Source organism: Hippoglossus stenolepis, chromosome 16 (genome assembly GCF_022539355.2).
Source record: "Hippoglossus stenolepis isolate QCI-W04-F060 chromosome 16, HSTE1.2, whole genome shotgun sequence".
In the NCBI taxonomy this organism is placed as follows: domain Eukaryota; kingdom Metazoa; phylum Chordata; class Actinopteri; order Pleuronectiformes; family Pleuronectidae; genus Hippoglossus; species Hippoglossus stenolepis.
The window spans coordinates 302,989-325,757 of record NC_061498.1 but is presented as its reverse complement, the minus strand read 5'-3'; the positions used below and the strand labels follow the sequence as shown (position 1 = coordinate 325,757).

The window sequence follows — 22,769 nt, the reverse complement described above, 5'->3', positions numbered from 1 at the left end:
AAAAAAATATGAACTTTTAGTTTGTTCCACATGTCCGACAAAAAACAAGAAACTCTACGATTTCACTTTAAACTTTATTTACACATTAATATAACATAACAGGTCACATGACAAACCAACATCAACACACAGACATCTAGTGGACACATGAAGATATAAACATCATCCATCAGATGAGAGGACAAGTAGAGAGAAAGATTAACCAGTCACTGAGACGGAGGACGGGTTTCTGAGGCTGAGTGAGAGACAGAGCCAAAGAGAGAGACAGACAGACAGAGACAAAGAGAGAGAGAGAGACATAGTTTAGTTTTACAGGAGTGGACTGTGTTTTTGTATTTTGAGTCAGTGTGAACAAAAAGAATGTGAGACTTTCAGAATAAAAGTCTACTATAATTAGAGTCATGTGCAGGACGTAATGTTTTACATGTATGTGAGTGTGCTGATGATCAGGTGTGTGTTGGTGCCGTGTTACCTTCAGTCCACACATGTCCACAGGTCGTCCGTCCCTCCGCACCGACAACAGCTGAGCTCTTCCGTTGCTCGGGTAACCCTCCTCCACCTCCAGCTGACAAACCACCGACGACGACTTCAGGAAGATCAACTGACGCTGAGCAGGACGCCAGTCGATGGCAAAACTGACACGCACAAAATGTTAGAGTCTATATATACAGTTATATATACACACCATGTTAAACACAGTCTATATATGCAGTTATATAAAGTCTATATACACACAAATTCAGCGACTGTATATAAAGACGATCAGAGGCTGTATTGGTTTATTGGTTATTGATCAGGATTCACCTGGACCTCAGGGCCTGGACCTCAGACAGCAGCTCAGCTTGACCCACGTAACACTGCATCACCTCCAGCAGGGCGGCGCTCAGCTCCGCCCGTTTGCCCGACGAACAGTCCTCCACCAGACCGGCCGTCCCCTCGTCCACCTGCGGAACCAATCAGCTGTCAGATCAGGTGATCAGGTGTTTTCAGGTGATCAATCATGTCTCCAGGTACCTGAAGTCTGAAACGGTCGTCCACACTCCAGCTGACTGACAGCTTCAGCGGCTCCAGCTCATTGGACGACAGGTCTGATGAGGGGCGTGGCCTGAGCTCTACGCACAGCTCTGATTGGTTGAGGGACAGCAGTTTGATCTGCATGACGTTCTGCGCTGCAGAGACGTGCTCCTGCAGCCTGACAGGTAACAATAATCATAACTTTATTTGTATAGCACTTCTAAACAAGGTCACAAAGAGCTTCAAAATATTGACTAAAAAAGGTCACGTCAGTGGAGCCGAGGATGACACGGTATTTCCATCGGAAACAGAAAATTCTGTATCTGAGAGATTAGACTCCAACCATCTAAGGCCAGTTCCTAATATACCAACGCGCTGTGTTAGGTAAGGGCTGAACGATTATGGCAAGAAGAAAGAGAGCAATGAATAATTCTGAGGAGGCTGGGAACTGATCCTCCTTTCAGGAGTGAGGTGGGTAGGAGGGAGGAAGTGCGACACAGTGTCCATGAGTTCAGGAGGAGAAATGGAACAGGCAGGAGCATCTGAGGGGTTTGGGTTGACTGTGGTAAGTCCTCAGTTCTGATGTCAAAGATTTTATGCTTAAAAAAGAACAAAACTTTTCAGTATTGATGGTTTAAAAAGGAATCTGGGACTATAGTGACTGCTGCTGATTGGTTCTGAGTAAACAGGCAAACAGGAAGTAGCGTTAGCGACCAATCACAAGGCCCCAATGAGGGTCACATCACCTGACGACACTTACTCGTCTCTAAGACGCTGCCAGCTGATCAGCTGACTGACCGCTGCCTCTGACTCCACCCTCAGCTGGGTCAGCTGACGATCACATGACTGCAATGCATTCTGGGCCTTCAGCATAGACTCCTCCATCTGTTCATACATCTGCTTCTGAGGGAGACGAGGAGGATGAGGAAAAGAGGAGAGGAAGGGAGGATGAGAAGAGGAAGATGAGGAGAAGATAAACAGAGTGAATTGTTTTTGTTCAGTTTGCATCTCATGCAACAGAAGCTCTGTGATTGGATGTTTCTTGAGTTGTAGTTAACCATAGTCTGAATTAACTCACGCCTACTTAGTAACGCCATGGTAACCAACTTACTTTAACTATAACACCCTAGCAACCATTCAGCAGTGGTTTGTGTATTTGTGTGTACCTTGCTGTGCAGCTGTTGGACCAGCTGTGTGAGTGTCTGTCGTCTATTGTGTATCTGTTGGACTCTGTCCTGCACAGATCTGAGCAGAGTCTCCATCTCCTCCACCCCCGACCTGCTGTCCACCTTCAGAGCCTTCCACCTTCCCCGAGCCCCGCCCTCTGACAGACACACACAGAACATGACTTGAGTACTTCTACATCTTTGTGTGTGTGTGTGTGTTTATGTGTGTGTATGAATACCAGGCTGGGGGGGGCAGGGCTGTGTCACCAGTTGCTGGACAGACCCCAGACTCTCCAGTAGAGACATCATGGAGTCCAGGACAAAGAGCTGACGCCACAAAACCTTCTGAACACGCCGACTGTCCTACACACACACAGACACACGTGAACATTTGTTGAGAAGTTTAAAAACAACATAACACAAACTGAGTCTGTTTTCACACATGAACTGTGTGACTCTTCTCTGGACATGTGTGTAGTCAGTGTTTGTGAAGCAGCAGCAGCAGGTTGTCGGTCCGACTCGTTCACACCAACAGGAACATGTGGGAACATCCAGGCGAGGGGCGGAGCCTGTAGAGCAGCAGGGGCGGAGCCTGTAGAGCAGCAGGAGGCCGGACATGACGTATAAACTCTGCTGTGGAAAGATCAGTGTTGTTGTTTACAGCTCATCCACACCGGCGTCGGCCCTCATCACCAAAAGATCTGGAATCTCTCGTGTTTCCAAGTTGACGTCTTCGTCTTCTACGTGTACGGCTCCTCTTCTTCATCCTGAGATGTTTGTTCTTCCAGTTTCACGTCCGTCACGTGTTAGAAACCTCATCAACACGTCCACTCGCTCTCTGGGAAGCTTCAGGACATTGTCCTGCTGTCTCCTCACATGGACTCACTGACATGTTACACACATTTTACCAGGAGGCTGCAGGAGAAGATCCAGAACATGTCCAGAGACACTGACTCAGACATTTGTTCTCACAGACAGAACCTGCAGAACATGTCAGGAACATGTGAGGAACACGTTGGGAACATGTGAGGAACACGTCATGTGTGAAAACAGCCTCAGATATTAATCAGTTATTCTTCTTACCGTCAGGTAAAGAACCATCATGGCTGCTTCAGCAGAGTCCGACTGATCAGAGTCTCCACGGAGATCCAGCAGAGACGAGTCACAGCTCTGCAACACACTGTAACACAACAGACACACAACGGCTTCATATGACAACACAGACACACAACAGCTTCATGTGACACAACAGACACACAACGGCTTCATGTGACACAACAGACACACAACAGCTTCATGTGACACAACACAGACACACAACGACTTCATGTGACACAACACAGACACACAACGGCTTCATGTGACAACACACAGACACACAACGGCTTCATATGACAACACAGACACACAACAGCTTCATGTGACACAACACAGACACACAACGGCTTCATGTGACACAACACAGACACACAACGGCTTCATGTGACAACACACAGACACACAACGGCTTCATGTGACACAACACAGACACACAACAGCTTCATGTGACACAACACAGACACACAACGACTTCATGTGACACAACACAGACACACAACGGCTTCATGTGACAACACACAGACACACAACGGCTTCATGTGACAACACAGACACACAACGGCTTCATGTGACAACACACAGACACACAACGGCTTCATGTGACAACACAGACACACAACGGCTTCATGTGACAACACACAGACACACAACGGCTTCATGTGACAACACAGACACACAACGGCTTCATGTGACACAACACAGACACACAACGGCTTCATGTGACAACACAGACACACAACGGCTTCATGTGACACAACACAGACACACAACGGCTTCATGTGACAACACAGACACACAACGGCTTCATGTGACAACACAGACACACAAGGGCTTCGTGAGGAGAGTTAGCTCGGTCGGTCTCTAGCTTTAGCTTTAGCTTTAGCTCTAGCTTTAAACACGATTTTACGTTAAACAACTTAAAAACACGTGAATGTTTTAAATCGTCTGTGAGGATTTTACGTTAAATAAAAACTTACGCTCGAACTTCAGCCATTTCTGTTTTCAAATCTCCGGCGCGACTCATGTGATTGGTCGATTCTCAATGACGTGTGGCCCCGCTCAGCCAATCCCTGAGTGACGAAGTAACGCACAAATAAAACTTGAAAAATAAAAGCACGATAGAAACGTGACTTCAAAATAAAAGACTTAAATCATTTAGATACAGAAGCGATGTTAAAGTTTTATTTGTGTAAAATTCATGATGATCACACATTTAAACGACAGTTTCATTTATACATTTCGATTTGATATCAGAAACAGAAGCATATACAAAATATACACATATTTTCATACGAAATATATAAATACATGACTTTTATGTTCAGCGCAAAAATGTAGCAGCTGATGAATCTTATCATATAATATAATACATATAATTATATATAAATGTTTCTCACCAGATTCATCAGATTTATCAGATTAAAGTAGATACAGTAGATGTAATAGATACAGTAGATTTAATAGATGCAGTAGATGTAATAGATACAGTAGATGTAATAGATACAGTAGATTTAATAGATGCAGTAGATGTAATAGATACAGTAGATGTAATAGATACAGTAGATGTAATAGATGCAGTAGATGTAATAGATGCAGTAGATGTAATAGATGCAGTAGATGTAATAGATACAGTAGATTAAAGTAGATACAGTAGATGTAATAGATGCAGTAGATGTAATAGATGCAGTAGATGTAATAGATACAGTAGATGTAATAGATGCAGTAGATTTAATAGATACAGTAGATTAAAGTAGATGCAGTAGATGTAATAGATGCAGTAGATGTAATAGATGCAGTAGATGTAATAGATGCAGTAGATTTAATAGATGCAGTAGATGTAATAGATACAGTAGATGTAATAGATGCAGTAGATGTAATAGATGCAGTAGATGTAATAGATACAGTAGATGTAATAGATACAGTAGATTAAAGTAGATACAGTAGATGTAATAGATGCAGTAGATGTAATAGATGCAGTAGATGTAATAGATGCAGTAGATTTAATAGATACAGATTAAAGTAGATACAGTAGATGTAATAGATGCAGTAGATGTAATAGATGCAGTAGATGTAATAGATACAGTAGATTAAAGTAGATACAGTAGATGTAATAGATGCAGTAGATGTAATAGATGCAGTAGATTTAATAGATGCAGTAGATGTAATAGATACAGTAGATGTAATAGATGCAGTAGATGTAATAGATACAGTAGATTAAAGTAGATACAGTAGATGTAATAGATGCAGTAGATGTAATAGATGCAGTAGATTTAATAGATGCAGTAGATGTAATAGATACAGTAGATTAAAGTAGATACAGTAGATGTAATAGATACAGTAGATGTAATAGATACAGTAGATGTAATAGATGCAGTAGATGTAATAGATACAGTAGATGTAATAGATACAGTAGATGTAATAGATGCAGTAGATTTAATAGATGCAGTAGATGTAATAGATACAGTAGATGTAATAGATGCAGTAGATGTAATAGATGCAGTAGATGTAATAGATGCAGTAGATGTAATAGATGCAGTAGATGTAATAGATACAGTAGATGTAATAGATGCAGTAGATGTAATAGATGCAGTAGATGTAATAGATGCAGTAGATGTAATAGATGCAGTAGATGTAATAGATGCAGTAGATTTAATAGATGCAGTAGATGTAATAGATGCAGTAGATGTAATAGATGCAGTAGATGTAATAGATGCAGTAGATGTAATAGATGCAGTAGATGTAATAGATACAGTAGATGTAATAGATGCAGTAGATGTAATAGATACAGTAGATTTAATAGATGCAGTAGATTTAATAGATGCAGTAGATTTAATAGATGCAGTAGATGTAATAGATACAGTAGATTTAATAGATACAGTAGATTTAATAGATGCAGTAGATTTAATAGATGCAGTAGATTTAATAGATGCAGTAGATGTAATAGATGCAGTAGATGTAATAGATGCAGTAGATGTAATAGATGCAGTAGATTTAATAGATGCAGTAGATGTAATAGATGCAGTAGATTTAATAGATGCAGTAGATTTAATAGATGCAGTAGATGTAATAGATGCAGTAGATTTAATAGATGCAGTAGATGTAATAGATGCAGTAGATTTAATAGATGCAGTAGATTTAATAGATGCAGTAGATGTAATAGATGCAGTAGATTTAATAGATGCAGTAGATGTAATAGATGCAGTAGATGTAATAGATGCAGCTGCAGCGGCGCATGTCCTCCCGCTCAGGTCACGTGCTCTGTGTTGACTGAAGAGAAATAAAACATCTCTGCAGCAGAGAGGCTAACGGCTAACAGCTCGAGGCTAACGGCGGAGCTAACAGCGGAGAACCAGCCAGAGGTTTAACGCCGACACAGTATGAGTTAGCCAGCCGCGGTCCGGTGACGTTCACAGGTAAGATTCACCTGTCGGTCCCGATGCGTCAGTGATGCTGCACAGACCTGCTGCTAATGCTAGCACCCCGCTAGCAGGCTGGGCTAGCTGGACAGCTAACTGCGAATTTTAATGTGTTAGCGTTAGAGCGCGTGAAGCAAACGTGTGTGTGTGCCTGTGCCTGTGTCTGTGTGTGTGTGTGTGTGTGTGGGCGCGCACGCAGATGTTGATCTTTAAAGGTAGCATCTGGAGCGGAGGGTTAGCTCACAGTCAGGTCATTGCTAATGCAGCTAGCTGCGGGAAGCCAACAAGCCATCTGGTCTGATGTGGTCTGATGTGGACCTGGTCTGATGTGGACTTAGGGAGTTTTTACTAATGCGATAATCATTGTACATTTTCGAGGGTAAATGTTAACCGAGACCTGCAGGTGGTTACCATCTGGGTCACTGCTTTTCAGGGTTGTCAGGTGTGTGTAGCAGCAGGATGCCCATCCCTCCACCAGGGGGACCCCCGCCTCCCCCCACCTTCAGCCAGGTGACAACACACACACATTTATGTTCAATGTTAGATACGTAACAGAAACAGACGTCTGCGTTCATTTCTTTCTTATTTATTCAACTTCGTTTACAGTCATTGATCTGGACACAGAAAGAGCCTCTGACTCAATCACCTCCTGATGTGACGGAACGTGTTGCAATAAACTCACCCTGTCTGTTGTTGCTCCGCCCCCAGGCCAACACCAGCCCTCCAAAGCTGAACAGGGAGGAGGTCAAAGGTCGCGGCGCTCTGCTGTCCGACATCTGTAAAGGCACCAAGCTAAGAAAGGTGTCGGTGGTGAACGACCGCAGCGCTCCGCTGCTCGACAGTAAGATCCAAACACCAAAGAGCCAAACACCTTCCACAGAGCACCCATACATTCGCTTATACCAATACCTGCACCAGCAACCGAGCCAGCAGGGGGCGGCGTCTGAGGAGCAGAAGAAGATGGCCGGAGAGGAGCGCTCTGCTCTCTCCCTGGAGAGTAAGACAACCAACCTTCTGTGATACTGAGGCTGCCTGCAGGAGGCTGAGGGTCAGAGGTCACACAGACGCCAGGGAACACACTGATCATCACACTGTTGATTAAACAATCCAGGTCCTCACAAACACCTACAAAGCAGTGGTCAGTGTTTGTTGAGCCACAGTTTGATGCATTTGAAAACAGACTTAAAGGAAGTCTCTGAATTTATTGTCTTATAAGACTTTTAGTGACAGGAAGGACACACAGAGGCTCCGCCCACACACCTGAAAACACGTCACATGACCGGTCACCTACACTGGTCATGTGATGTAAACAGGAAGTAGATTGTCTCCTCTGTAGTTGGTTGCTTAGTAACAGAAACTCCTGAAGGAGGAGCAGTGAAGGTGAAGAGTCAGAGCAGGGACGACGAGGTGGAACTGTTACTGACAGGAAGTGTTACTGACAGGAAGTGTTAGCGACGCTTTGTGTTCACCGCTGGTCGTCGAGTCATGTGACTGATGAGAACCAATCAGGAAGAGAACGTGTCATCGTTTACTAAAGTCTCAGTTTCTGTTCAGACTCAAACACAAACCCAGAGTTTTCAAACTGAAACGAGATCAGTTTACACAAGTCTCTGATCCAGATTCTGATCCAGATTCTGATGACTGTGTGAACAGCAGATGTGACTTGACTCATTGTGTTTGTGTTTCTTTATTTGTCATTTTAATTTCTGACGTCTCGTGAAACAAGTTAAAAATCAGTGCATCAAACTGTGTGTGTGTGTGTGTGTGTGTGTGTGTGTGTGTGTGTGTGTGTGTGTGTGTGTGTGTGTGTGTGTGTGTGTGTGTGTGTGTGTGTGTGTGTGTGTGTGTGTGTGTGTGTGTGTGTGTGTCACATCAGATCCTGTAGCTTCCTGCACAGCTGCTGCTGCACTGTTGAAAAATAGTCTTTGTCATCATGACTTTTCTTCGACTTTGGTGGAAAATATCCCGAGGTTGAAGAAAAGGTGTTTTTTAACCCACTTAATTTATAATAAGATGTGTATAGTGACAGGTCCTGTGCTGTATCAGAGACTTTTTATAAAAACTGTTGTAAGTGTCATGTACCTGTACCTTCTCTCTCTGACCAGCAGGGGGCGACTCCACTGGTAGTTTCTATAGAAGTCTTTGAGAAAATGACTTCAGTAAACATTTTCCGAAGGAGTTTATGTCTCAATCTCTAGTTTCACTCACTGTCCTGACATCCGCTCACCTGTCCGCTCACCTGTCCACTCACCCGTCCGCTCACCTGTCCGCTCACCTGTCCGCTCACCTGTCCGCTACTACCTGTGCTGACTTCTACTCACCTGTCTCCTCACCTGTCTACTCACCCGTCCGCTCACCTGTCCACTCACCCGTCCGCTCACCCGGTCCGCTCACCTGTGCTGACTTCTACTCACCTGTCTACTCACCTGTCCACTCACCCGTCCGCTCACCTGTCCGCTCACCTGTGCTGACTTCTACTCACCTGTCTACTCACCTGTCCACTCACCCGCCTGGCCACCCGTCCGCTCACCCGTCCGCTCACCTGTGCTGACTTCTACTCACCTGTCCACTCACCCGTCCACTCACCCGTCCACTCACCTGTCCGCTCACCTGTGCTCACTTCCACTCACCCGTCCGCTCACCCGTCCGCTCACCTGTCTACTCACCTGTCTACTCACCTGTCCGCTCACCTGTGCTGACTTCTACTCACCTGTCCACTCACCCGTCCACTCACCCGTCCACTCACCTGTCCGCTCACCTGTCCGCTCACCTGTGCTGACTTCTACTCACCTGTCCACTCACCCGTCCACTCACCTGTCCGCCCACCTGTGCTGACTTCTACTCACCTGTCCACTCACCCGTCCACTCACCCGTCCACTCACCTGTCCGCTCACCTGTGCTGACTTCTACTCACCTGTCTACTCACCCGTCCGCTCACCCGTCCGCTCACCCGTCCGCTCACCTGTCCGCTCACCCGCCCGCTCACCTGTGCTGACTTCTACTCACCTGTCCACTCACCTGTCCACTCACCCGTCCGCTCACCTGTCCACTCACCTGTCCACTCACTTGTGCCGACGTCCACTCACCTGTGCCGACGTCCACTCACCTGTGCTGATGTCCACTCACCCGTCCACTCACCTGTGCTGACGTCCACTCACCTGTCCACTCACCCGTCCGCTCACCTGTCCACTCACCTGTGCTGATGTCCACTCACCCGTCCACTCACCTGTGCTGACGTCCACTCACCTGTCCACTCACCCGTCCGCTCACCTGTCCACTCACTTGTCCCGACGTCCGCTCACCTGTCCACTCACTTGTGCCGACGTCCACTCACCTGTCCGCTCACCCGTCTACTCACCTGTCCACTCACCTGTCCACTCACCCGTCCGCTCACCTGTCCGCTCACCTGTCCGCTCACCTGTCTACTCACCTGTCCACTCACCTGTCCACTCACCCGTCCGCTCACCTGTCCGCTCACCTGTCTACTCACCCGCCCGCTCACCTGTGCTGACTTCTACTCACCTGTCCACTCACCTGTCCACTCACCCGTCCGCTCACCTGTCCGCTCACCTGTCTACTCACCCGTCCGCTCACCTGTGCTGACTTCTACTCACCTGTCCACTCACCCGTCCACTCACCCGTCCGCTCACCCGCCTGCTCACCTGTGCTGACTTCTACTCACCCGCCCTCACCCGTCCGCTCACCCGTCCGCTCACCCGTCCGCTCACCTGTGCTGACTTCTACTCACCTGTCTACTCACCTGTCCACTCACCCGTCCGCTCACCCGTCCGCTCACCTGTCCACTCACCTGTGCTGACTTCTACTCACCTGTCCACTCACCCGTCCACTCACCTGTCCGCTCACCTGTGCTGACTTCTACTCACCTGTCCACTCACCCGTCCACTCACCCGTCCGCTCACCTGTCCGCTCACCTGTGCTGACTTCTACTCACCTGTCCACTCACCCGTCCGCTCACCTGTCCGCTCACCTGTGCTGACTTCTACTCACCTGTCCACTCACCCGTCCACTCACCTGTCCGCTCACCTGTGCTGACTTCTACTCACCTGTCCACTCACCCGTCCACTCACCCGTCCGCTCACCGGCCCGCTCACCTGTCCGCTCACCTGTGCTGACTTCCACTCACCCGTCTGCTCACCCGTCCGCTCACCTGTCTACTCACCTGTCTACTCACCTGTCCGCTCACCTGTGCAGACTTCTACTCACCTGTCTACTCACCTGTCCACTCACCCGTCCGCCCACCTGTCCGCTCACCCGTCCGCTCACCTGTGCTGACTTCTACTCACCTGTCTACTCACCCGTCCGCTCACCCGTCCGCTCACCTGTCCGCTCACCTGTGCTGACTTCTACTCACCTGTCCACTCACCTGTCCACTCACCCGTTCGCTCACCTGTCCACTCACCTGTCCACTCACTTGTGCCGACGTCCACTCACCTGTGCCGACGTCCACTCACCTGTGCTGATGTCCACTCACCCGTCCACTCACCTGTGCTGACGTCCACTCACCTGTCCACTCACCTGTCCTGATGTCCACTCACCCGTCCACTCACCTGTGCTGACGTCCACTCACCTGTCCACTCACCCGTCCGCTCACCTGTCCACTCACTTGTGCTGACATCCACTCACCTGTCCGCTCACCCGTCTACTCACCCGTCCACTCACCTGTCCGCTCACCTGTCCACTCACCCGTCCGCTCACCTGTCCACTCACTTGTGCCGACGTCCACTCACCTGTCCGCTCACCCGTCTACTCACCTGTCCGCTCACCCGTCCACTCACCTGTCCGCTCACCCGTCCACTCACCTGTCCGCTCACCCGTCCACTCACCTGTCCGCTCACCCGTCCACTCACCCGTCCGCTCACCTGTCCACTCACTTGTGCTGACGTCCACTCACCTGTCCACTCACCCGTCCACTCACCTGTCCGCCACCCGTCTACTCACCCGTCCGCTCACCCGTCCACTCACCTGTCCGCTCACCCGTCCACTCACCTGTCCGCCACCCGTCTACTCACCTGCCCGCTCACCTGTCTACTCACCTGTCCGCTCACCCGTCTACTCACCTGTCCGCTCACCCGTCCGCTCACCCGTCCACTCACCTGTCCACTCACCTGTCCACTCACCCGTCTACTCACCTGTCCGCTCACCCGTCCACTCACCCGTCCACTCACCTGTCCGCTCACCCGTCCACTCACCCGTCCACTCACCTGTCCGCTCACCCGTCCACTCACCCGTCCACTCACCTGTCCACTCACCTGTCCTGACGTCCACTCACCCGTCCTTACGATTCTCAGCGTGTTCACTCCGACACTCTGACATCACCTATTTTGTTACGTTGTCTTTGAACCAGAAACTGATATTTGAATTTTTTCTGGATTTTGAGTCTCAGGCTGTCGGACAAATCGAGACGTTCAAAGACCTTTTTAATATCAATAATGGTGAAAATCATCAGCTGCAGCTTGAGTTTGAGACGTGATGATAAGCTGGAGGTGCAGGTGCAGGTAAAACACTGTGCTGTCAATGATCGTAAGAGCTGTGGGGGGGCGCAAACAATTCATGTAACTTATACGTTTCACCTGGTCTCACCTGGTCTCACCTGGTCTCAGCTGGTTTCACCTGGTTTCAGCTAGTCTCACCTGGTCTCAGCTGGTCTCACCTGGTCTCACCTGGTCTCAGCTGGTTTCACCTGGTTTTACCTGGTCTCACCTGGTCTCACCTGGTCTCAGCTGGTCTCACCTGGTTTTACCTGGTTGTACCTGGTCTCACCTGGTCTCAGCTGGTTTCACCTGGTTTCACCTGGTTTTACCTGGTTGTACCTGGTCTCACCTGGTCTCAGCTGGTTTCACCTGGTTTTACCTGGTCTCACCTGGTCTGACCTGGCCGCAGCTGGTTTCAGCTGGTGACACCTGGTCTCACCTGGTCTCACCTGGTCTCAGCTGGTCTCACCTGGTTTCACCTGGTTGTACCTGGTCTCACCTGGTCTCACCTGGTCTCAGCTGGTCTCAGCTGGTTTCACCTGGTTTCACCTGGTCTTACCTGGTCTCACCTGGTCTGACCTGGTCGCAGCTGGTTTCAGCTGGTGACACCTGGTCTCACCTGGTCCCACTTGGTTTTACCTGGTTTCACCTGGTCGCAGCTGGTTTCACCTGGTCTCAGCTGGTTTCAGCTGGTCTCACCTGGTCTCACCTGGTCTCACCTGGTTTCACCTGGTTTTACCTGGTCTCACCTGGTCTCACCTGGTCGCAGGTGGTTTCAGCTGGGGTCTCACCTGGTCTCACCTGGTCTCACCTGGTCTCAGCTGGTCTCAGCTGGTTTCAGTTGGTCTCACCTGGTCTCACCTGGTCTCAGCTGGTCTCAGCTGGTTTCAGTTGGTCTCACCTGGTCTCACCTGGTTTCACCTGGTCTCAGCTGGTTTCAGTTGGTCTCACCTGGTCTCACCTGGTCTCACCTGGTTTCACCTGGTTTCACCTGGTCTCAGCTGGTTTCAGTTGGTCTCAGCTGGTTTCAGCTGGTCTGACCTGGTCTCAGCTGGTTTCAGTTAGTCTCACCTGGTCTCACCTGGTCTCAGCTGGTTTCACCTGGTTTCAGCTGGTCTCACCTGGTCTCACCTGGTCTCACCTGGTCGTTTCACCTGGTTTCACCTGGTTTTACCTGGTCGCAGCTGGTTTCAGCTGGTCTCACCTGGTCTCACCTGGTCTCAGCTGGTCTCAGCTGGTTTCAGTTGGTCTCACCTGGTCTCACCTGGTCTCAGCTGGTTTCACCTGGTCTCAGCTGGTTTCAGTTGGTCTCAGCTGGTCTCAGCTGGTCTCACCTGGTTTTACCTGGTCTCACCTGGTTTTACCTGGTCTCACCTGGTTTCACCTGGTCTCAGCTGGTTTCAGTTGGTCTCAGCTGGTTTCAGCTGGTCTGACCTGGTCTCAGCTGGTTTCAGTTAGTCTCACCTGGTCTCACCTGGTCTCAGCTGGTTTCACCTGGTCTCAGCTGGTCTCACCTGGTCTCACCTGGTCTCAGCTGGTTTTACCTGGTCTCACCTGGTCTCACCTGGTCTCAGCTGGTCTCAGCTGGTTTTACCTGGTCTCAGCTGGTCTCAGCTGCCTCCTGCCCTCACACACTGATGTCATTGTAGTGTCATGTTCTGTAGTGACCTCCTCACTTGAGGCGGAGCTCTCATCTGTCCAATGGTTGTGGTTCTCAGAGCCCAAACGAGGCGTAGCATCAACAGGAGGAGCCAATGGGAGCAGAGAAGCCAGCCCATCAGGTTCTGTTCCACCAATCGGAGGACTGTTCTCAGGCGGAGTTCCCAAACTGAGGCCAGTTGGAGGTGACAACTTTTCTTTTATTGGTTCTTCTCTCAAATAATTTCTGTCATTTATTTACTGTTGTATATGATTTATGTATAGATATTTGTAGATATATTTGTTATATTAACGTTTTTTATAACTTTTCATGATTGAAAGTTTCACCCGACAAATTATAAATTGTATATTTTAAAAAGTGTTACTGATTTGTAATCAATTTACAATTTATAGAATTTATTAATATTTGTTGAATCATTACTGTTTCTATTAGGTTACCTCAAATGAATTTTAAATTGTATTATTCACTATTAGTTTATTATTCTACAGACGGCTCATCTGGACGTTTGCCCTCCACCCGAGCTGCCGCCCCCCGCCCCCCAAGTCATCACCATGACGACGCAGAGAGCCCCTCCCCTCAGGCGCTGTCGCCATCGGAGACGAGTCGCTCCCAGCGTCCTTCACTTCCCAACCTGTCCTCCTCTCCCTCCCCCTCCTCCCCCTACTCTGCTGCCTCCTCCCCCTCCACCAGCATGAAGCACTCCTTCTCCGCCCCCCCTCCCCCTCCTCCTCTCTGTCGCCGTGGTAATGCCCCCTCCCCTCCCACCTCATCCTCATCTTACAACAGGGAGAAGCTCCTCCCTCTTGCACCGAACAGCACCCCTCCCCTCCCTTCAAAACCTCCCCCGTCCCCTGGCACCAGCCGACGCCCTCCCACCTCAGGCGGTAACTCTCCCTCTTCCACTCCCTCCTCCTCTCTGGCTCCCCCCCCTCTATCTTACCGCATCAACAACGGTCTGACAAGTAGCGGCGGTGAGGTGGCGCCCGACCTGCCACAGCGTCACAACTCCCTCAGCAACAGGAGGCCAGCCCCGTCACCTGGAGGCCACACCCCCACCAGAGGCCCTGCCCCACCCCCTCCACCTGCTTCTCCCACGCCCTCCCAACAGGGCTCCAACAGGCCGCCGCCCCTCGTTAGAGAGGCGCCAGGTAGAGGAGCAGGTGAGGGAGCGCTGATTTCAGAAATGATGTCACAGTGATGTCATCGCTATTGACCTATTGATCTCTCTCCTCAGCTCCTCCTGTTCCCGTCCAATCATCGTCCTCGAGGGCGGCAAGCAGAGAAGCCCCGCCTCCTCCTCCTTATAGAATACATGGTAGCCCCTCCCTCTCATCTGATCCCCACACCAGAGGGAAACCCCCTCCCCCACCCACCCGCACCCCCGCTGCGCCTCCCCCTCCTCTCCGCAACGGACACTCCTCCTCCTCCATCCCTCACTCATTCGTCGGTGAGTCTGTCTCTCCGTCCAATCAGAGCAGAACGCAGCAGCACAGCTTCCTGTATTAACAACCTGATCAGCTGATCGATCAGTCGCTGAGCAGAATCTAAGAAACAAGATCTGAAGCCAACTTATTGAGAAATTTGATAATTGATTATTGGTCACTTTGGTATAATTCTTATAATCTTTATCTGTGTTAATATGATAGAATATTCTGATCAAATGAATGTGTTGGTGAGTTCGACCTCATGTGACGTCTCTTCTTCTTCAGACGACTTTGAGTCCAAGTATTCGTTTCATCCTCTGGATGATTTCCCTCCTCCGGACGAGTTCCGACACTTCACCAAGATCTACCCGAGCAAAGCCAGCAGAGGTACGTTCATCTCCTCTCTTAACTGTAACCACACGTAAACTAAGTATTTAAAGGAAATGTGTTAAACAGGCCACCATACTGTCGATAAACACAGATTAATAATCAAACTTTTCATACAAATCATTGTGTTTCAGTGATGAGAGGAGCTCCTCCACTGCCCCCTGTTGGGAGGTGAAGAGAACTACAACTTACACGTACACACACGCACGCACACACACAAACACACATCTGCAGCATACCTCACCCTCTGCTCTACACTCACAGCTGATCGGCTGTTACTCGGTCTGACAGACGGACCAATCTTTAGTCTGCTGAACCCCACTTTCATTTTCAGTTTTATTTTTGCACGTGCACTTTTTGTCTGCAGAGTGTGACTCGGGAAGAAGAACAGTATGTGGCGCTGACAGCTGCTGCAGGAACCTTTAGTTCAGTTCGGTTCTTCAGGATCTTCTAGATTCACGTTCTGAGGTGAACTGGATCACATGACGTCACCACATAAGCTGATTGGATAAAACTGACCTGAACATTGATGTAAACCAGACGTCAGGACATCAACAATAACCCATCCTCTCAGTGGTAGGTGTGTTAGCCTAGCTTAGCATCTTTATGCTATGAAGTCAGGGGTCCTGAAGAACCACAGAGACAAACTGTCTCCTGGACCTAAGTCGCGATGAGGTCACCTGTAAACGTCGTCATGTTCTGTGAGGTCAGCAAGGTGACAGACTTTATTTTGGCAGGATCTGATTGGACCTCCAGGGAGGGGGCGGGTGAGAGTTCAGGATGAGTCTTAAAGTGCCAAGACCAGGACCGAAGTGAACCAGAGACTCACCTGGACATGTTGTCTTCGATTGAGCTCTGAAGTAGCTCGATGGCTTTGCTACAAGTTGCGTTGAATAATAACTAATGATTGATGATGTCACCTTGGTGTGTTAAGTTCAACGTGCCAGAACGATGTTCGAGGGAACCTGCAAAAAAAATTTGCAAATAGTCAGGTGAAGAATTAAAGAGTTGCATGAAAAAAAATTGTCATATTTAATTTTACAGAAAAGAAAAGAATTAGACAATTTTTCCGTTTATAACATTTCACCGACCCCCTCATTTGAATTTTTTCTTTATATTTGTGTATGTATGTATGTATGTATGTATGTATATATATATGAACCAGTCCTTCGTCTATATTGTCTTTTGTTTGATTTTGTTGTTTTTACGGTTTAAAAATCATACGAATTAAAATAATGTAACTAGATATGAACATTTTTACATTGAAACAACAAACGGCATTTTGATTTCAGAATAAGTTTTTTTTATTGTGAATTTACTGTTACTATGTCACTTCCTGTCAACCCCCCCCCCCTAAAAACTATGAATCTCATCAATCAGTTAAAACTATAAAAAGCTTCTGTACAAACTGAAACCTGTGAAAACTCATCTGATGATGTTCAACTGGATCTGTAGATGTAAAGTAAACTGCATGTTTCCTCTGAATAAACAGTTTCCTCTGAATTTTTCCCGATCTGAGACATTTTAGCTTCAATTCTTTTCTTCTTCTTTGTTCGGTTTATTGGTGGGTGGCAACCAATATCAACGTGCATCACTGCCATCTGCTTCTATGTTTAGTTTTTGGGTTCATTTCTTGAGGAAGTGGAGACTTGTGGTCTTTATTTACAGTCTCTGATCTTTATTTTCAGTCTTTGATCTTTATTTACACTAGTTTTATCCATAATGTTTATAAAACTTCAATATTCTTTTTATTATTCGTCTTTTGATGGAGTGAAGAAAACACTGTACACAAGCAGTCGAGATGAAAAAGTAAATGTTGCTCTGCAGCAACGCGTGTCAGAGTTCCGCCCTCTAACCCTGACGCTCTGGTGGATGAGTGCTGGGACTGGCGAGAGGGAAGGAACATGAAGTTGCTTGAGTCATGTACAACATCTTGTAAGAGGTCATCAGGAGGTTGCTTATGGTCACCTGACCCTCTGTCAGGAAGGAAACGTTATTTTGAACTAGTACAAGAAGCATCATTATGACGAGAACATCAGGGCCTAGCTTTCTAAAGACTGATGTGGAACTTTCCTTACTGAGCTTCAGGTTCATTATTTATTCAGACGTTTAAACCTGAGGAACGGAAGTGACGCATCGACACCGGAAGGGGGCAGCGTCGCGCTTTGTAACGTGTAGTCTGCCGGGATTTCATCAGGAGAAGAAGAAAACGTGACGTAGTAGGAATAAACACACGTGCAAACTTCCGAACGATCCGCTTCTTGTTCGGAGTTAGAAACATGGAGGACGTGATTCCGCTGCCGGAGCCGAGAGGAGCCAGGAAGAGAGGCCGAGCGGAGAGGAGCGACCCGGGGCCGGAGAGGAGCGACCCGGGGCCGGAGGAGCAGAGGAGGCGCAGGAACGCGAGCAGCGTGTCGGGGCTGCGGGAGGAGGACGCCTCGGTGCGGCTGCTGGAGGAGCTGCTGTTCGGGACCGAGGACGAGCTGCGGGGCCGAATCCTGGAGGTTTGACTCCATTTAATCTTCATTTAAACTACATCAGCTGATTCCACCTTTTCTACACCTTTTATTAAACTAATTCACTTTCATTGCTCTGCGCTGGTGACACCTGGTGGCCGGAGGTGTCATGTTGTTTTATTCAAGACGTTGGTGAAGAAATAAAACTTAAAATTCAACAAAAGACCAAACTGTTTGTTCAATAGATTAAATATATGTAAAATGTCATTTAAACTATGTTAACTACACTTATTCTGAAACATCTGCTCGATAGTAACAAGTATAATGCACGGAGCTAGAAAACATAATGAGATGATACACAAAGCAAACATTTATAACGTTACAATATGTAAGAAGAGATCATTACAGTTTGTTAATTTCAAATCATTGATGAAGAGAAACAGTAACTTTCTAACTATGGTTTTAATTGTCAGTGATTTCATGTGTTGGAGACGGATGATTCTAGTTTTTCAAAGTTAACGATGTGTTTGCTTCCAGACTTCAAGTCAGATAACTTTATGTTCTCATGGTTAATAACTAAACAAGACTTCAATAAAAAGTTCATCATTTTGTCTCATTTTATGTTTTGACTTCAAGCCGAGAATGAGATGATGAATAATTGTCGTGTTTTTATGGTGTGTGACGTGTTTACTTGAGCAGGAGGACGAAGACGCGACTGAACGTTTGTCTGTGGAAGACGAAGATGTCGAGTCTGAGGAGGACGAGGCTCATCTGCAGCACCGACCAACCAGAGAGGCCGCCTGGGTGGACGAAGATGACGAGCTGGAGGAAGAGTGAGTGTGTGTGTGTGTGTGTGTGTGTGTGTGTGTGTGTGTTCCTCACTTTGTGCCCCCCCCCTTATTGGACTGTTTGCGGGTTAAGACTGTACAAACGTGTCTGTGTGTTTCAGGGTGGACATGAAGCATCGTTACCGTAAAGACCTGATGAAAGGAGATGCTGAGTCGATCATGACCAAACACAAACTTCAGCAGAGGATGAGAGAGCAGTGAGTCCACACACACACCTCATGTTTACCTTTGGTGTGTGTGTCTGCTGCTGAACACATTGTGTGTCAGGTTTCAGAAGTCGATGGGCGGAGCTCCGTTGTGGGCGGAGAGCAGCAGCAGGAAGAAGAAGAAGATGACGACGAACGGTACGAACGTTTTTCATGACTTTGTCTTTATTCTTGTTTCTTCTGAACAAATGAAACCATGTTTGTGCGTGTTCCTGAAGCAGCTGACGACGATGAAGATGATGATGATGAAGATGACGACGACCTGCTGAGGAGGACAGGAAACTTTGTGGCGTCTTCTGAGCGTTTGCCCAGCGGCATCTTAAGAGTCAGTGATCGTTAAATTCAACTTTGTTTTTTACATTGTAATGATGGTGATGATGATGAAGATGTTGTCTCCGTCCTGTCTCAGATGAAGAAGTGTCTTCCCGCCAACAGCGCTCGTCCATCCGAGGACAGACTGACCACTGTCCAGTTCCACCCCTCCGCTCAAGTCGTCATGACAGCTGGCCTCGACCAATCAGTGTCCCTCTTTCAGGTACGGACGGCCGATCATCTGTCGCTGTCCGATGTCTGGTGGAGCAGATCATGTGACACTTTATCTCTTGTCCCTCAGGTGGACGGGAAGACAAACCCAAAGATCCAGAGCATCCACCTGGAGCGTTTCCCTGTCCACAAAGCGCAGTTCAGTGTGGATGGCGAGACGGTGATCGCCACCGGTCTGAGGAACAAGATGTTCTACCTGTACGACATGATGGAGGGCCGGGTCACACCTGTCCACACTGTCAGAGGTCAGAGGTCGAGCGATACATTCATTTTTTAACCCTTTCAGAATAAAAGTCTGCCAGCTGCTGCTGTTTGTTGCTTTAGGTTTGAATGAAAACAGAGTGAAGGAGTTCTCAGTTTGTCCTGATGGAGGCGCACTGCTGCTCAATGGGACTCGTGGGTACCTGCACCTCCTCACACTCAAGGTGGGTGTCGTTCACCTTCATCCGCTACAGTCTCATCTCAGCTTTAATAACGAGTTAACCTCTGACCTCTACATCCTTATTTTGACTTCATGTGATGTCATTTGCTGGAGCATCGACTAAAAGGTTCTGTAATAATAAAACATAATAAATGTGATGAAACATGATGACGTCAGAGACAGAAAACAGAGGCCTCGACTTTCTGCAGCAAAAAGAATGAATGTTCTAAATATTCAGTTTTTTATTGTAGATTTAAACTGGATCCTGTACAGTACCAGTGTCCTGTTAGGGGCCACCAGCAGGGGGGGCTGTTTTCAGAGGGTTAATGATGATTGTGTGTGTGTGTGTGTGTGTGTGTGTGTGTGTGTGTGTGTGTGTGTGTGTGTGTGTGTGTGTAGACTAAGGAGGTGGTTTGCAGTATGAAGATTAACGGTGACGTCAGCGGCGTCGCCTTCTCCCACGACGGCAGCAAAATCTTCGTCAACTCAGGTGAGTCCACGACATTCAGAGTCTGTGACATCACATGACTCTCCTGTCAGTCTTGTGACGCATGTTTGTGTGTGTGCAGAGGAGGGGGAGGTGTACATGTGGGATGTGCGCAGCAGTCGTTGTGTGAACAAGTTCACAGATGAGGGTTGTGTGAAGGGGACGTCCATCGCTGCCTCTCGTAACGGGCAGTACCTGGCCTGCGGGTAAGACATGCCCACACACATCCTGCAGTCTGCATTCTACTGGCTAAGATTGGGGGGGGCGGTGGATTGATTGATCGATCTTGTGTCTGTTGCAGCTCTCAGTCGGGGGTGGTCAACATCTATTCTCAGGAGGCGTGTCTTAACTCAGCCAATCCGAAGCCTCTGAAGGCCGTGATGAACCTGTTGACCTCAGCGACCTCCCTGACCTTCAACCCCACCTCTGAGATTCTAGCCATCGCCTCCCGAGCCGAGGACGAGGCTGTAAGGCTGGTAAGATACTGGTGGTTAGAAAACAGCAGGGGCATGAACTCTTCAACTCCGATACCAGCTGTTCAGTCCCGGTTCTGTCCCCTCAGGTCCACCTGTCCAGCCTCAGCATCTTCTCCAACTTCCCTGTCTCCAAGAGGAACATTGTTTATCGAGCAAGCTGCCTGGACTTCTCCCCACATAGCGGCTTCTTCTCATTGGCTAACAACAAAGGACACGCCCCCCTCTTTAGGTAAGCTAATTGATTTCTCTGCAATTATAAAGTTTGCTTCCATTAATGTGCTCATGTTAGCATGTTAGCATGTTTTAGTCTACAGACTGACAACCGTAGATTCTACCAAATGCTTTTGATTGAAATGAGCTGTGTTTTCAGGTTGTTACACTACAAAGACTTCTGAGGAGAAACTTCACACAAACTCTGAAGGACTGAAGATGAAAACTGCACCGACGACCAGGTGGTGATGAAGATGAGGTGATGAAGATGAGTTGGGCCTGAGGTTGTTTATAGAAAATGTGAAATTACCTCTTGTGTTTTTATTATTTGTATAAAAACTAAATCAGTTCAACTCATGTTTCGTTGTTTTTTTTCACTGAGACAAAATCTAACGATTCACTGATCTGAAATCTGAATTAATCTCTTGTTTGTTTCACTAGTTTATGATTTCAACTGTTAAAAATCTGCATTTTAACATTACACATATCTTTTATCAAACCAATTTGGAACAGCATCAGCTTTCCGCTCTGACTAGTTATAATGAAAACAATAAGAGGGTAAAGATGTTGATTTATTAATGATGGCAGCAACAGTTCATATAATAATTAATAAGTATTATTGATAATAATGATAAGTGCTCAGTGCATGATGGGAGTTCTCTCTCAGTCTAGACCTATAGCAGCATAAGTAAGGGATGTTTCAGGACCTGATCCAGAACTATAGGCTTCATCAAAGAGGAACGTTTTCAGTTTAACCTTAAATGTAGAGAAGGTGTCTGACTGTAGAACCCAGAGTGGGAGCTGGTTCCACAGGAGAGGAGCCTGGTAGCTGGAGGTTCTACCTCCTGTTCTGCTCTTACAGACTCTAGAACCCAGAGTGGGAGCTGGTTCCACAGGAGAGGAGCCTGGTAGCTGGAGGTTCTACCTCCTGTTCTGCTCTTACAGACTCTAGAACCCAGAGTGGGAGCTGGTTCCACAGGAGAGGAGCCTGGTAGCTGGAGGTTCTACCTCCTGTTCTGCTCTTACAGACTCTAGAACCCAGAGTGGGAGCTGGTTCCACAGCAGAGGAGCCTGGTAGCTGGAGGTTCTACCTCCTGTTCTGCTGTTACCTCCTGTTCTGCTCTTACAGACTCTAGAACCCAGAGTGGGAGCTGGTTCCACAGCAGAGGAGCCTGGTAGCTGAAGGTTCTACCTCCTGTTCTGCTCTTACAGACTCTAGAACCCAGAGTGGGAGCTGGTTCCACAGGAGAGGAGCCTGGTAGCTGAAGGTTCTACCTCCTGTTCTGCTCTTACAGACTCTAGAACCACAAGAGAACCTGTGTTTTGGGAGTGCAGTGATCAATTTGGATAATACGGTGTTATGAGCTCATTGAAATCAATCTTTAAAGTCAAAGTCAAATTTTCTTAAACACTACATTTTTGAGATTCATTGTCTGCGTTATTTATGATCTAATCGAGTTCATTA

At 47.7% G+C, this 22,769-nt stretch overlaps 3 protein-coding genes across 6 annotated transcripts; 2 read left to right on the top strand and 1 right to left on the bottom strand.

Annotated features, from left to right (window-relative positions):
• Nucleotides 1-60: 60 nt before the first annotated feature.
• si:dkey-225f5.4 lies at nucleotides 61-4,345 on the bottom strand. Of its 2 annotated transcripts, none has more exons than XM_035181293.2 (9): nucleotides 4,256-4,345; nucleotides 3,264-3,360; nucleotides 2,420-2,543; nucleotides 2,181-2,338; nucleotides 1,775-1,917; nucleotides 1,015-1,192; nucleotides 805-944; nucleotides 473-635; nucleotides 61-235 (listed from the first exon to the last, which is right to left on the bottom strand). In XM_035181293.2, exons 1-9 carry the CDS (start codon nucleotides 4,300-4,302, stop codon nucleotides 170-172), a joined length of 1,116 nt encoding a protein of 371 aa, XP_035037184.1. In that variant the 5' UTR covers nucleotides 4,303-4,345; the 3' UTR covers nucleotides 61-169. The 2 variants fall into 2 exon arrangements, with proteins under 2 accessions (XP_035037184.1, XP_035037185.1); XM_035181294.2 differs by having other exon boundaries at nucleotides 1,775-1,914.
• A 2,136-nt stretch (nucleotides 4,346-6,481) lies between these two features.
• Nucleotides 6,482-17,170, top strand: wipf2b (WAS/WASL interacting protein family, member 2b). Of its 2 annotated transcripts, none has more exons than XM_047343972.1 (8): nucleotides 6,482-6,691; nucleotides 7,128-7,204; nucleotides 7,403-7,535; nucleotides 13,905-14,030; nucleotides 14,335-15,006; nucleotides 15,081-15,293; nucleotides 15,556-15,657; nucleotides 15,792-17,170. In XM_047343972.1, exons 2-8 carry the CDS (start codon nucleotides 7,154-7,156, stop codon nucleotides 15,830-15,832), a joined length of 1,338 nt encoding a protein of 445 aa, XP_047199928.1. In that variant the 5' UTR covers nucleotides 6,482-6,691; nucleotides 7,128-7,153; the 3' UTR covers nucleotides 15,833-17,170. The 2 variants fall into 2 exon arrangements, with proteins under 2 accessions (XP_047199928.1, XP_047199927.1); XM_047343971.1 differs by having other exon boundaries at nucleotides 6,486-6,691; nucleotides 7,403-7,691.
• A 637-nt stretch (nucleotides 17,171-17,807) lies between these two features.
• Nucleotides 17,808-21,657, top strand: utp18 (UTP18 small subunit processome component). 2 transcript variants are annotated; one of them, XM_035180230.1, is made up of 13 exons: nucleotides 17,808-18,161; nucleotides 18,813-18,946; nucleotides 19,063-19,158; nucleotides 19,229-19,305; nucleotides 19,386-19,492; nucleotides 19,577-19,702; nucleotides 19,781-19,955; nucleotides 20,035-20,135; nucleotides 20,531-20,621; nucleotides 20,701-20,824; nucleotides 20,920-21,094; nucleotides 21,181-21,323; nucleotides 21,465-21,657. In XM_035180230.1, the coding sequence occupies exons 1-13, from the start codon at nucleotides 17,937-17,939 to the stop codon at nucleotides 21,487-21,489; spliced, it is 1,599 nt and encodes a 532-aa protein (XP_035036121.1). In that variant the 5' UTR covers nucleotides 17,808-17,936; the 3' UTR covers nucleotides 21,490-21,657. The 2 variants fall into 2 exon arrangements, with proteins under 2 accessions (XP_035036121.1, XP_035036122.1); XM_035180231.1 differs by having other exon boundaries at nucleotides 17,809-18,161; nucleotides 19,389-19,492.
• The last annotated feature ends 1,112 nt before the right edge of the window (nucleotides 21,658-22,769 follow it).

Coding starts and splice junctions, on each gene's coding strand:
- utp18 (XM_035180230.1), top strand. CDS start 17,937: ATGGAGGACGTGATTCCGCTGCCGGAGCCGAGAGGAGCCAGGAAGAGA. Junction 20,825..20,919: donor GGGCAGTACCTGGCCTGCGG/GTAAGACATGCC, acceptor TGTCTGTTGCAG/CTCTCAGTCGGGGGTGGTCA. Junction 21,324..21,464: donor GGACACGCCCCCCTCTTTAG/GTAAGCTAATTG, acceptor CTGTGTTTTCAG/GTTGTTACACTACAAAGACT.
- wipf2b (XM_047343971.1), top strand. CDS start 7,154: ATGCCCATCCCTCCACCAGGGGGACCCCCGCCTCCCCCCACCTTCAGC. Junction 15,294..15,555: donor CATCCCTCACTCATTCGTCG/GTGAGTCTGTCT, acceptor CTTCTTCTTCAG/ACGACTTTGAGTCCAAGTAT. Junction 15,658..15,791: donor CCCGAGCAAAGCCAGCAGAG/GTACGTTCATCT, acceptor ATTGTGTTTCAG/TGATGAGAGGAGCTCCTCCA.
- si:dkey-225f5.4 (XM_035181293.2), bottom strand. CDS start 4,302: ATGAGTCGCGCCGGAGATTTGAAAACAGAAATGGCTGAAGTTCGAGC. Junction 3,361..4,255: donor GAAATGGCTGAAGTTCGAGC/GTAAGTTTTTAT, acceptor GTTGTGTTACAG/TGTGTTGCAGAGCTGTGACT. Junction 1,193..1,774: donor TGGCAGCGTCTTAGAGACGA/GTAAGTGTCGTC, acceptor GTTACCTGTCAG/GCTGCAGGAGCACGTCTCTG.